The sequence below is a fragment of the Henckelia pumila genome, chromosome 1, assembly GCF_033568475.1.
Source record: "Henckelia pumila isolate YLH828 chromosome 1, ASM3356847v2, whole genome shotgun sequence".
In the NCBI taxonomy this organism is placed as follows: Eukaryota; Viridiplantae; Streptophyta; class Magnoliopsida; order Lamiales; family Gesneriaceae; genus Henckelia; species Henckelia pumila.
Window position 1 is genome coordinate 157,350,557 of NC_133120.1, and position 14,029 is coordinate 157,364,585.

At 33.8% G+C, this 14,029-nt stretch overlaps 2 protein-coding genes across 2 annotated transcripts; one reads left to right on the forward strand and one right to left on the reverse strand.

Annotated features, from left to right (window-relative positions):
- Nucleotides 1-6,898: 6,898 nt before the first annotated feature.
- LOC140883161 (exocyst complex component EXO84A) lies at nt 6,899-10,531 on the forward strand. The gene is made up of 7 exons (XM_073289525.1): nt 6,899-7,228; nt 7,298-7,395; nt 7,522-8,569; nt 8,662-9,162; nt 9,269-9,457; nt 9,547-9,683; nt 10,133-10,531. Exons 1-7 carry the CDS (start codon nt 7,076-7,078, stop codon nt 10,293-10,295), a joined length of 2,289 nt encoding a protein of 762 aa, XP_073145626.1. The 5' UTR covers nt 6,899-7,075; the 3' UTR covers nt 10,296-10,531.
- A 115-nt stretch (nt 10,532-10,646) lies between these two features.
- On the reverse strand, nt 10,647-13,785 carry LOC140883168 (uncharacterized). Its single transcript, XM_073289534.1, has 9 exons — nt 13,220-13,785; nt 12,926-13,009; nt 12,432-12,815; nt 12,101-12,236; nt 11,792-11,954; nt 11,452-11,580; nt 11,113-11,307; nt 10,914-11,036; nt 10,647-10,822 (listed from the first exon to the last, which is right to left on the reverse strand). Exons 1-9 carry the CDS (start codon nt 13,386-13,388, stop codon nt 10,727-10,729), a joined length of 1,479 nt encoding a protein of 492 aa, XP_073145635.1. The 5' UTR covers nt 13,389-13,785; the 3' UTR covers nt 10,647-10,726.
- Between the last annotated feature and the right edge of the window lie 244 nt (nt 13,786-14,029).

A 14,029-nucleotide genomic window follows, 5' to 3' on the forward strand; every position in this document is an offset into this window, starting at 1 on the left:
GGACGAGATTGTTCAGAATGTCCTCAGATTTTGATGACAAAAGATGTGCACACTAAGGATATCACATTCATTATGTTATATGTGTCCAGTGGGAGATTGTTAGAATTTTGGGACACTTATATAATTAAGTGAATGTGTATGGTCATCAATTATAATAAGTTAAAATTATGTGATCTATTTTTGAAACAAGAAATTTGACTTAAGGACATAACTATCATGAATATTTATTGTGGATACCATATGCAGAATTCTTAATTTGATGAGGGGACAAATTAGAAATAGGCAAAAGTTATTATAACTGTCTTTGTCAGTTATAAGGGGTTATGGTCCCCACATGTAGAGACACAATTTTTCTCTGTATCCCCATCAACAGAGATTATCAAGAAATCTAAAAGAAACTCTACAGTGGAAGATCAAAACCATCATCAATATCACAACTATGGCCAAAGATCTGGGTACTCTTTCGCAATCCTTTGATTTAGAATCAGTTTTCTGAAAATTGAATAGGCTATTAAGTTTTTACCAACATCCACCACTGCTGCAAAGAGTTCTTTGATTGTGAAGGGGGAGGGCCAAAACTGTCCATCTCAATGTGATAACCTGATTTAACCGAGTACAATCCATTGGAGCTGCCGAAGCAATATTACTTCTGTTTTGGAAAAAAGTTGATGTATAATAAATTTAAATTAAATACTAGTATATATATATATACAATGAATTTTTAAAAAATTATGAGCCCTCAAAATTTATGGGTCTGGGTCAATTGACTCTTTGGACTCCACATAAAAACGACCATGTTTGAAATATATATATGCTAAGTGTTAATTACATAATAAAAAATTATTTTATCATTTACACCAAACATGACATAATTATCAAGATATTACACAAATTCATGATCATGCATATATTCATCTTAAAAAAATGTTTAGTTATTGTTCTACGGTTTGTAAGCAAAATTTTGTAATATATATATAGAAATTTTTACCTGCCCAATCAATGATGTCCAACTCGTTCCCCGCCACTAAAACCTGGTACCGTGTTTTAATTATACGAAAAATAAAATAAAATAAAACTAAAACCCGATACCGAATTTTAATGGTCGAAGGACAGGTGAGAAAATATTGTTGGGCAATATATATATATATATATACATATATATATATATATATATATATATATATATATATACTAGGAAAGTGCACGTGCGATGCACGTGATAAACCTAAAATTATATGTATGTTTATTAATATATAATAAATATTAAAGATATCTGATCGACAATGGTCATAGACATTATTTTCAAACTAAACAAAATGATATAAAACCAATAACTGAAAAATCATAATGTTCATTATGGGTACTTTGTTAAGTTTCAAAATTAAATATAAGGGAAATAAACTCAAAAACTGAAGTACGAAAAATTTTCAATCTTATCCTTGTAACTTAGCATATTTTGGCTTTGAGTTATGTGGATTGTCAAAATATAGTTTATATCCGATAACTGCTAGTTTTTTTTCCTTTTTTCTATAGAATTTGTTTTTCTATAGAATATAATTTATTTGAAACCGGTGGTTTCCTACATTCCATGTGTGTTGAAATAAAGTTTACATTACACACATTAAAATTCATATAGGTAAAAAAAAAAAAAAAAAGGAGGAAATTAAAGAAAAATCATCATCAAAACATCAATATAGGGGTAAGTGATACCCTACCTATACAGACACTGTCTTGACATGCATCTAACGGTTGATATTATCAATAAATGTGGGGTCCATGATTTTTTAGTGGATCTCGCATATATTGATAAATTTTCACTCTTAGATCTATCATGGGGATAATGTCTGTATATGTAGGTTGAAATGATCCCAATATAGGAGGGAAAAAGTTTTTTTGTTTCCCTTATTTTTGTTTGGAAAATTGCTTTATAATCCCTAAAAAAGTCACTTCGTGATTTTGGCCTTCTATATTGTAAGATTTCAGTTTTAGTCTTCTGTTTTTTTTTTGTGTGTGTGGAAATTTTAGTCATTTTCTCGAATGTGACGCTAATGCATCATCAATGCCGCACTGATGTGGAGTTAGCATGTACAATGTAAAACCAACATTTTGAACGAAAATGGAATAAAATAGCTAAAAATTTCGTACAAGACTAAAACTAAAATATGAAAACATGGAGGACCAAAATCACAAAGTAACAAAATCAATGTACTCTAGGTAAATTTTTTTAATGTGTAACATAAACTTTATTTTTATCACGTTAGACACGTAAGAGAGCATCATTGTCAAATAAGCAATCTCTAGTGTATTTAGTGATTTCGGGTAACAAAAAAGTAAAAAAAAAAAACAATTTACAGGATAGAATCCAAACTTTAACAAGTTATATGAAAAAAAAAAACAAAATAACCCAATTTATAGGAAAATTACACTTCTCCCTAAAATATATTATGCTTATATCAGAAATATGTTGTATAATTATTTTTTTAAAAAAATATCACCTTTAGTCTAAAGTTCTTGCTCCATTTTAATTATATAGCATAGATAATGACATAATTTTCTATTTGAATGAAAAACACTCGCAAAAATGATGTAATTAAAATAAATGTACATAATAATTTAAAAATTATTTATATAATTACTTGACATAAATATTAAGTGAATCTAAATAACAATTCAAGAGCGGTTGATTAATAGATTAAAAAAAAACTATTGTGATAAAAGGAAGTAGATAGACATTATTTGAGAGGAGACAAAAATATTCAAAGAATTTATAATTGAGAAAGTTCAATAAAATAAGTTTAGTTTCTCCTTGAAAAAAAAAATTACTGTGTCACATAATAATCATTAGATGCACACGTAAATATTTCTAAAGTTAGTAAAAATTATCTTTTATATTTAAGTTAAAAAATTGTTGAATTCCTAACTTTTGGTGATAACAAAACAATATATCATTGTTATAGGATTGTCGTCATGTCGTTGTATTAACATGTATGTATATCAACCGCCAAATCATAAGCAACTCAACCAATATACAAATATCAACCGATGAGTATGTCAACCGATACACAAACATCAACTACTCTAAGAAACTCAAGAGATTTGAGTATATCAACCACTTTCAAGATATCAGACGATGTGATTACGTCAACCAGTCTTCAGATATCAACCGATCTAAAGTCTACATCTACCGATCTTACATCTATCAACTGTCCTCAGAGATGTCAACCGATTCTTAGATCCATATGCATTAATGAACGGATCTTTGACAAAACAATTTAAATAAAAAAGTACAAATCATTTAATGAGCCGCCCGATGCATTTAATGAGTCATATGAAGCATTTATGGTCATGAAGACAAGTTGAATGAACATATTGGAAACTTGAAGCACAAATATTCAAATTTCAGCCGCCATTGTTCTGTTTAAGAAGAAAAGTGTCTCGATTAAAGTATTTACCAGATGGGACCTATCATACAACATTGAAAATCAGATAGGACAGACACACTATTCGATAAAATAAAGACGTTGAAGACAAAGTCTTTATATGTATGAGAGAAGAGCTCAAAGAAAACATAGATCAACGAAGCATTATTGAAATAAAAATATCTCGAGCAACTCAAAACTCTTAGTACTCTTATTGCTCAACCTAACCCTAACAAAGCAGAAGAATATCTGATCAAGAGATCCTAAAAAGGTTACTCAAGTCCAGTTGTTGATTAAGGAGCACAAGTCAAGCACTACGGATTTGAGAATCTGAGTTTACGAGCTCAGCAACAAACTCTATTATTGAAAGAAGTTTGGTAAGAACTTAGAATCTTCTCTGTGAAAATCTAGGAGTTTCTTATTAGATATTGATAAGTCCTAATCTGGAGTGGGTGTATTGTAAGATGTTGTAATAATCAAACTCTTATAGTGCATTCCTTCCCAAGTAGAAGAAGGGGATGTAGAAGGATTGAGCCTTCGAACATCCATAAAATCTAGCTAGTGTCATTCGTACTCTTGCATGCATGCTTTATATTTTAATCTTTATCACCAACTTTGAGTGAGCTATTTTCCGCACTAAATTTAGTAGCTCATATTGAGTTAGGAAGCTACGAAAATTAGTTGAGTACTGAAGTAATATTTACTCAAAATTTAGAATTTAAGAAAAATATTTTTAGAGTGAGTATTCACTCTCCCTCTACACACACACTCGATCCCCCAACAAAAATAGTAAATACATGACAAAAGATGCATATACATTTACATAATTAAATAACTAATTAAGAATATATAAACACACAAAATATATGTATAGTTTTTTTAAAATATATATATATTAGAACAGAGAAAATGATTTTTTTGTCCATGAACTTATTCATTTTTTTGGTTTTGCTCTATTAAAGTTAAAATTTTGGTTTTGGTGCAGTAACTTAATTTTCGGTTGTTGATGTGACAACTTAACATATCAGCATTTTCCAGTCCCACGCCAACATTTTTTGATGCTACATCAGGATTTTCCGGTGCCACATCATCCGTTGGACCAAAATAAAGGCGAAATTTAAAATTTAGTATACCAAACAAAATTTTAAAAAGTTAATGGACCTAAACCAAAAAATAAATAAGTTAATGAACCAAAAAATTATTTTTTCTATTGGAACATGTATACGTTTAAAAATCAAAAATTATATTTCTCAATCCAGAGGAAATCAATAAAAGAAATTAACTTAAAAATAAAAAAATCGACCAATACACAAACCACCATAATAAATTCAAATAAAACACAAATAATGACAAACAATTATCAATTTAAATTATCTTATGTAACAAAAGTATCTTAGTAATGCAAAATAAAACCACAAAAAATATTCATTAAATTAAGCTCTTCTAGATTTTGGGTACCTTTCCTGGCTTTTCTTTATATAATTAAACATTATTGTTAGTTAATTTTATATCGAAATGGATATTTTGTAAATTAATATTCGATTTCATGTGAACACTAAAAAAATTTAATTTTAGTATGACATATCTTTGTTTTTTATGATACTTTTAGTCCTTTTTCCGACTTGGTACTGAAATTGAACAAATGCAGTGCTGGTAAAGTGTTGACGTGTACAATGTTACATTAATACTACCAATGAAATAGAGCGAAAATTGCCAAAAATAAAAATTTCAGGGCTAAAATTGAAATGTGATAATATAAATGACATAAATTACAAAAATGACATAATTATGGGATAAAACTTGCAGTTCCTCAAACATAACACGTGCATAAAATTTAATGTTAAGAGAAATATCGTGCTCTTCAATTTTGAAGTAAAAGTTAATAGAAGACAGTTCAAAATTGTTAATTAAAATTAAAATATATGTACGTAAAAATTTTTTAAATTAGTATAATTACTCTATATAAAAATTAATTAAGCAAAAATACATGACAATACAAAAAAAGTTAATAGAACACAAGCCCCTTGTAGCAAGTGATATGTAATGAGTTAAAATTTATTTTATATTAATATTTTTGTAATGAACATTAATTTAGTTAAAATTAGCATGATATGTAATGAGTTAAATTTCAAATAAATCCGGTATTGATATGATTTCATATATATTTTCAAAATCATTTATGCAATTCACGTTTCTTCCTACATAATTAATTATATATTAAACAATTTAAAAAAGAACAATTAGACATTATTTAATAATAATATTTAAATAATAGTAATAGTTATTATTAATAATTAAATCTAATTTGATTTGATAAAAATTGTTTAAACATATGTATTTTCGTAGTAGTAAATATAATAATAATAGTAATACTAAAACCATAATCAATGTAGCAACAATAAAGAATTAAATTAGTTTTATTAATTTGGTGAAAATGACATAAAATACCCCTTGACTTTTCACATTACAAATTAAACAACAATTAAGACAAGGACAATTGAGACTATTCACAATACAAACTATTCACAATACAAACTCACATATTTATATATATATATAGATAGATAGATAGATATATAAAATTTATGAGCATCTTTTCAAACTGTATAGATGATTTATATAAATGCTTTTTCTCACAAAATTGATCCTTAAAAATCTTTTTACAAAGAATTTTATCACAACATTTGTTTTGTTATAATCTAAAGCATCATAATTAAAAATATTTTAGGAAGGTTACATGGTGGCACCAAAACCAAAACCAGAAGTAGAAGCAGTGACATGCGACAAGCTACGGAAGCCGATCATCTTCCACGACGGCCGGCTGGTGCGGAAGCCGACCCCTTTGATGGCTCTACTCATCGTCCTCTGGATCCCAATGGGCTTCCTCCTGGCTTGCCTACGCATCTCATTGAATTACATACAACGTCTCATCGCCTCCACTCTCTCGTACCAGTGCACTAGTTTTACAAGGAAGGACAAGTATCAAGTGCTGGCCGGAAAGGATGGCAAGGAGGTCGAAAAACGTCGGATTAAGAAGGATTGCTTATAACTCATTGAAATGTAACGTGTAATCGCGCGTGTATAACTTTCTTTCCTAGTATATATATATAGCATGTCTCTATATTTGTGACCTGAAGGTGGGTTAGTATATGCTATACCACCGGAAGTGTTTCTCTCTCTGTTTCAATATCATTAGATATATCTTTATATTTTTATGAAAATTGACTTGTGTGTTGATGATCCAATGATTTATAATGGAGAGATAAGCACTCCTGGTGTAGCATATAATAATAGGTGAGGATAGGATAATTGAATAAAGATTGTAATACATATTGTAATCATAGGAATTATGTATCCTTTTATTCAGGATGTATAGATAGAAAGGAAATATTCTCCTATTTTTAGTGATTCCTTGCATGTATATTTTAGTATTTGAACTGGTCTTTCGGGCATAAACTCTTCCATTTTCAAATTCTGAATCAGGGAATTTTCGATAATGTGTGAAAATAGACAATAAAACAAGAACATCTCGTAGCAGAGAATAGTGTGGCGGCAAATTCTCCATTTCCAACTGACTACATTCATTTTCTTGATTTTGAGATCTTCATAGGTTATTAATCTGTAAAAGATCTGAGAAGTTGCAGAAAGGATTGAAAATGGAGAGTGGTTCCTTTTCTTCAAGTAAAGGATCGGACTCGGCCGATTTCGAGGTTGAATTAACACTGAGTGACAAGCTCAAAGTTTTCAAATCTTCCCAATTCGATCCTGATTCCTATGTCACCACACGATGCCGCGCCATGGGCGAAAAGGTCGATTTCCCTCTATTTTTTGCGATTAATGGTTCATTTTCTGGTGAAATTTTACATTTTTGTTTGCAGGAAATCAGGCACTTGTGCATTTACCTTATAGATTTAAAGAAGGCATCCGCAGAAGAAATGCGTACAAGTGTTTATGCCAATTATGCATCATTCATAAGGTAAATTTATCCATGTCTTGCCCCGTTGAGTTTATCATTGGCCAAAAAGATAGTTTTCATCGATTATAGCTACCCTTTAGAATTATTTTCCGTATTCGATGATCTTGCATTGTTCTTGTGTTTCAGAACTTCGAGAGAAATTTCTGATCTTGAAGGTGAGCTTGTTTCATTAAAAAATCTACTATCTTCACGGGCAAAATTCGTACACAGCATAGCTGATGGAGTCCGGATCGAATCGTTAAATGATGGAACGGATCATAGTTCAAGAACAGATGATTCTACTGATTTTGACGATAGGGAACCTACAAGTTTTGATAAGTGGCTGTCAGAATTTATCGAAACTCTTGAAATTTTGCTAGCCGAGAGACGAGTGGATGAGGCATTGGCAGCACTCGAAGAAGGAGAGAACGTTGTTGAGGAAGCCAAGAATCGTCCTACCTTGACTTCCTCAGCCTTGGTGTCATTGAAAAAAACTATCATGGAACAAAGGCAAAAGTTAGCAGATCAGCTAGCAGAAGCAGTGTGCCAGCCCTCGACTAGCGGTGTTGAGCTTCGCTCAGCTGTACAGGCCATGAAGCGACTTGGAGACGGCCCTCGTGCCCATACTTTGCTTCTCAAGTCTCACCAGCAGAAGTTGCAAAGAGACATGCAATGTCTTCTGCCATCGAATGCTTCATATGGAACAATCTACACTACTACTCTTTCGCATAATGTATTTTCGAAAATTGCACAAGCGGCAAGTGACTCGTTAGCTATATTCAATGATGAACCAGCTTTTACTTCTGAATTAGTTACTTGGGCTGTTAAGCAAACAGAGGCTTTTGCAGTACTTATCAAGAAAAATGTTGTAGCAATCCCCGCTGCATCTGGATGTCTGAGGATCGTAACTGAGTCCGTCCGGGTCTGCTTAGGGCATTGCATGGTGCTCGAAAGTCATGGGCTGTCCCTTTCTCCTACGTTATTTAAAATTTTTCGTCCTTGTTTGGAGCAGGCACTGAATGCTAATTTGAAAAGGATTGATCTATGTACTGCTGCCATTGCTGCTGCAGATGATTGGTCCCTTGCTTATTCACCCATAGGCAGCCGATCCCTTGCCACTGGCTCGGTTAGCAGCGTGGTGATGTCCCAGCCGAAGCTGTCCAGCAGTGCTCACAGATTCAACACAATGGTTCAGGTGAAATATAACTAAGAAAGTCTTCAGTTGATGTAGAAAAATGCCTAAATTCATAACATTTGATGATTACATTTTGAACTTTTTTGATGTAGGAGCTGTGTGAGGATATTGGCTCGCTCGATATCTTGCAGTATTCTGAGCAATCCTTGGAGGGAGTCTTGCAGTCATTTAATTCATACATCAACATGATGATAAATGCGTTTCCAGGTTCCATAGAAACAGAAAACTTGGAAGGATCTGGGAGAAGAATAGTTAAGATGGCAGAATCTGAAACACAACAGATCGCTTTACTCGCTAACGCTTTGTTATTAGCAGACGAGCTTCTCCCACGAGCAACCAGCAAGCTTTGGTCTTGTAATAAAAGCCAGGATCAATTGAGAATTTCAAACAAACAAGATCGTGCACCAGAACAACGGGAACTGAAACGAAGGCTCCAGCGATTTGTTGATCAGTTGAGAGATAGTTTCTGCCGCCAACACGCCCTTGAGCTCATATTTACAGAAGATGGAGGAGTTCGTCTGAGTGCAGACATGTACTTAAGTATGGATTCTAGCAGAGATGAGCCCGAATGGTTTCCATCCCCAATTTATCAGGTAACTCAAGTATTATACAAGAAAGCGTTTCTTGCATCCAGAAATCAAGATCTTGTTCCACGCAAGTATTTTCCAGTTGTAATTTATTATCTTTTAATCCCTTCAGGAACTTTTTGCAAAGTTGACTCGAATAGCCAACATTGCATCAGACATGTTTGTCGGAAGAGAAAGGTTTGCCACTATTTTGTTGATGAGACTTACAGAAACTGTCATTCTATGGCTTTCTGATGATCAAAACTTCTGGGAAGAGATCGAATGTGGGGAGAGACCTTTAGGTCCACTCGGCCTTCAACAGGTTCTTAGATTTCATTGTTCGAATATTAGAACAACTTCTTTTCAAGATTTTTTGAGATTACAGGTCATATGTACCGATCCTTTTGACAGTTCTACTTGGATATGGAGTTTGTCATACTTTTTTCGTCTCAAGGGCGTTACCTGTCACGTAATCTACATCAAGTGATCAAGAACATTATAAGCAGAGCTATTGAAGCAGTGCAGGCAACTAAAGTTGATCCATACAGGTATGACACTATAATTGAAAATAAGACACATTAATGTGCACCATGAACCTGTCATGAAACCTTAGACTCGAGGCGTGAGACCACATATTTCGATTAGTTTTATCAATGTTCATATATTCCTCCTCTTCATCGATAAGATATAGTTGGTCTTCTCTTAGTTGTCTTTTTTGTTGTCATTACTTTTCTTTTAAGAAGATGAATTTGAAGATCTAAAACCATAGAAGCTCCTCAAGTATTTTTGGTTAGTTTTAATTTCAATTATATACATTCTAAACCATGCCTGGTCTGCCTTACTTAGATAAGGTACACACTTAACCTTGCATCTTGCGCCTGAGGCTCCAAGATACCCATACACCTTGGTGCACTTTGCACTTAAATAACTATTAACAAGCAATTGAATCTTTGCATGAAAGCTGTCTGAAAATTGAAAAGTTCCCAATTTTTGGCAGCGAGTTACCGGAGGATGAATGGTTTGCTGATGTTGCTCAAATTGCGATAAAAATGTTATCTGGGAAAGCAAATTTCGGGAACACGGATCGTGATATGAGTAGTCCAACGGCCTCAGTATCAGCGAGATCGGTGTCCTCTGTTCATTCTCATGGAAGCATGTAACATGAGTTTGCAAGAAATTTAAGGTATTCGAAAAAAACTTTGGTGTTATTAAGCTCATTGTTTATTTCAAGGGATGCATGAAATCATGTGAAATGTACAAGTAAATTTATGACACCACCATTGCCTACATATCGATTTTCAACAGCCAAAGCACAGAAACTCCCTCTGTGGCACTGTAAACTTGAAGGCATATTGCCTGAAAACATTAGAAATGTATAACTAAATTTGAAGACACATGCAAACAAGTAAATGGTCCGAGTGTTTCTCCCCCACGGAAACCTAGGAAATCTTATAAAAGGTCTCAGAATATCAGATTTGACTTCAAATAGATGTTAACGAACCATAAATAGATGAGGGTCGAAAGGAAAAGAAACGCCAAAAATATCATTTTATCATCAATTTCTCCGATATTACAAGTATTTTTGGGTTCTTCATAAAAACCCGAGTTGCTGATAATTCAAATAATCAATTTCATTTAACCGCATACAACACAAGATTTGTTCCGGCAACTCTTCAGCTTTGTTACCCTGGCATGTATTCATAGGAAGCACATATTAACATTCATGTCTTCGGAGTATATTGTTTCCTTTGATTGTTAACAGGAAGATTTAAACTTGCCTGAATTGTTAATCCAAAATCCAAGACACACAGTTTGAGTCTATCTGTGAAAGTTTCAAATCCCTTCCTTGAAATGAAGCTGAAACGATGCATATCTAGATCGATTTCAAAGTAACTTTCACCCTAAAAAGAACAATGACAAACAACTTAAAGAATTTGAAATCTACTTAGGTTTGATTAATATGAGGCTCATACTTACCGAGTAGAATTCATGTTGAGGACGCGAAAGAACGGGTTTCTCGTTGTAGGCGTGCATGAGCTTCCTCTCTGCTGCACTTAGAGGAAGGTCGTCCACATTTGCTACACGACCCAATATCTTCAACCTTTCTCTGAAAGGTGTAATCGTGTCTCCTCGGAAGCCTTTAACTTTTTCTACTTCGTCATCAATTAGCCTCTGTGATCAGACATGCATATATTTATATACAAATGAAACACGCAATCCAACCCTATCCTTTTGAATTCATCTCGCATGTGACGAATGGTCATCCATGTTAAAACAGAGCACAAAACCATGGAATTAAATTCATCAATCTCTGACCTGAATATGTTCTTGAAAATGAGGTGGAATTTCCTTGGCAAATCTATCAGAAAGCTTAAAATATAATACAAAACTTATTCCTTCCCCATCTGTTTCGCCCTGAAAAATTGATGCGGGATATAACGGAATCTGAAAAACAAGAAAAACAATACGATATCAGTATAATAACGACGAAAAAACTAAACCAGCTGGTTTCTTCATCATACAGGAAAATAAAATAAGTGGTTGGAACCAACTGCAAGGTATCACATCATTTTCACATGGTCAAAACAAAAGCTGTTGCCTTATAATCTGCTACAGCAAATTGGCACCTTCCTTGTCTACTTTGTGTATTTGGTACCTGAACGTTTAAGATGAGGATGGGTGGAAGTTTTCCTGAAGAAGTAACAGCAGGAAGATCAACGAACCGAGCAATGTGATCGATTTTTCTCTGGGATAAAAATACATCGAGACCGAAAGGATAATATGCAGCACAATTTGAAGCAAGTTCCTTCTTTTTATCCCTACACAAAAAAGGGACATATGAATATGGATATAGAAGACGAAACCACATTCAGAAGTAGGATATAGACCAAAATCACAGAGGTGACATCACCCTTTAGAGATTCATGCTTTTACAACAGAGGTTAAGTGGAGTATAGTTTATTACTTGAAATAATTGACTCCCCGAATCTTGAAAGTCCCTGGATCAATATCCGACCAACTATCAGGCACCCTCTTCTCCAAGGGACAAAACGGCACTTGGGAACCAGCTATAGGCCGGCGTAGCAGCGCTTTCGAAGAGACTGCAATGCATAAACCAAAGTATATTCATGCCTCCATTTGCGATATGCGGTATTGGCCAGAATTCATGAAATTTAATAGCAAGTTTGTATACTATTTATTAACATGACACTTAAATGTAATGACCAAATTCCATTATCCAAATTTTAACAATTGTGCCATATCGACCAGCATCAAAAAGATTCATCTATGCTCACGTAAATTGGCGGCGAGACTTCCATCCTTCCATTTGAGTGAGAGTTTCATTGCAGACTTTTTCCTTGATGCGGGAGGTGGGCTAGAGCTTCGAGATCTTCTTTTTGCAACCGAGGGAACAGTTGAAGCTAGACAGGGCAAACAGTTTCCAGGAAGGATTCCACAATTATCCAACAAACTATCGTCCCCTCGAGCATTTTCTCCATCCAAGCATGATATTTCGTCAAGAAATACATGCTTCGAATCATTCACAGGCTCATCATTTTTCCCTCTGAAATCAGAATCAATTTGAGGAAGTGAAGTTTTAGCAGCTCCACTCTCCAAATTTCGAGCAGAATTTACCATAGATGAATCTGCATCATCATCGCCGCACAGAGATAGCGAATCTGTAAACAAAAAAGAAAAAAAAAGAATAGATTATAAATGATTAGCAAGATATAATTCATTGCAGTTGAAATAAAAAATAAAAAAATAAACCCAGAAAGATTAAAAATACCATCCAGAACACTCTGAAAATCTTCGTCACTCCAGTCCGATTCCAGTACTCCATGAGAATCAAACCATGTTTCCTCCACACTTCCTGGAATTGCCAAGAAAATTCATGAAAAAAAAATCTTAACCCGGAATCTAATTACCATTCGAAACTCAAGAAATCATTAAATCAAACCACATAACTAATCTTCTTCTGATCGAAAAAGAGTTTCAATTCACTAGAAATGATTCTCAAACATAAATTTGCCATTTTCTATCAAAGTTACACACACATGGTAATACAAGGAAAGAGCTGAACCATTAAAAGTGGAATCCACTGGTAAAGTTGGAATCTTTTCAACTCTATCTGACGATTCATCTCCTCCCCTCAAAGTTAAAGCCTTACTTCCCCTTCTACCATTCTTCTTTCTGGAGCCTCCAAATCCACCTCCCGCGCAATTCTCCTGCAGAGAAACGCATGCCCCCATCTCCCAAAGGGAGAGATTCCGAGATAATCAGCCTTCAAGAAACGAAACAGAAACAGAAACAGAGGCGGCTAGTTCGATCATAATACATTCATCTCTAGAGAGAGAAAAGAAAACATTTTAGAGAGAGGAAGCGTGAGAAAGAAGAGAAGCCCTTCAACCACACTCCACTCCTGCTCCTTATAACTCTTTGATACAAGATATTTGCCATTTATCTTTTCACAACACACAGAGATGCACGTCTGTGTAAAAGACTTGTGTGTGATTTTGCAGAGCTCAGGCGGCCGAAATATAAAATATTCAGAAAATAATTAAGTCAAATTCAATTGGATCCACCAGGAACTATATATGACGTCGAAATTAATTCATCAAGAAATGTATTATATTAGTATTATGTATAAAAGATGGCGAATCGATGAAGGCAGATGAATGAAAGCATCTTCCATGATGGGGCCTGACACGTGTCGGCAATCTGAGGCATCGAAGGATGCGAGTTGAGTTTTCACTTTCGCACGTCTGCTTCTGATTTCCAGATGATGAATTTAATGTTTTAAATCAAGAACAGGTTTTTTTTTTTTTTTTTTTTATGGTAAAAAATTTTTATCTCTATTTTTCATGCACATTGCATAATTTCTTAAACACAA

Excerpts from the sequence above, each read along its gene's own strand:
- LOC140883161 (XM_073289525.1), top strand. The coding sequence starts at position 7,076 with ATGGAGAGTGGTTCCTTTTCTTCAAGTAAAGGATCGGACTCGGCCGAT. Across the intron at positions 8,570-8,661 it reads GATTCAACACAATGGTTCAG|GAGCTGTGTGAGGATATTGG; the intron begins GTGAAATATAAC and ends TTTTTGATGTAG. Across the intron at positions 9,458-9,546 it reads GTCCACTCGGCCTTCAACAG|TTCTACTTGGATATGGAGTT; the intron begins GTTCTTAGATTT and ends TCCTTTTGACAG.
- LOC140883168 (XM_073289534.1), bottom strand. The coding sequence starts at position 13,388 with ATGGGGGCATGCGTTTCTCTGCAGGAGAATTGCGCGGGAGGTGGATTT. Across the intron at positions 12,816-12,925 it reads TTTTCAGAGTGTTCTGGATG|ATTCGCTATCTCTGTGCGGC; the intron begins GTATTTTTAATC and ends TTTTGTTTACAG. Across the intron at positions 11,037-11,112 it reads CTCAACATGAATTCTACTCG|GGTGAAAGTTACTTTGAAAT; the intron begins GTAAGTATGAGC and ends TGTTCTTTTTAG.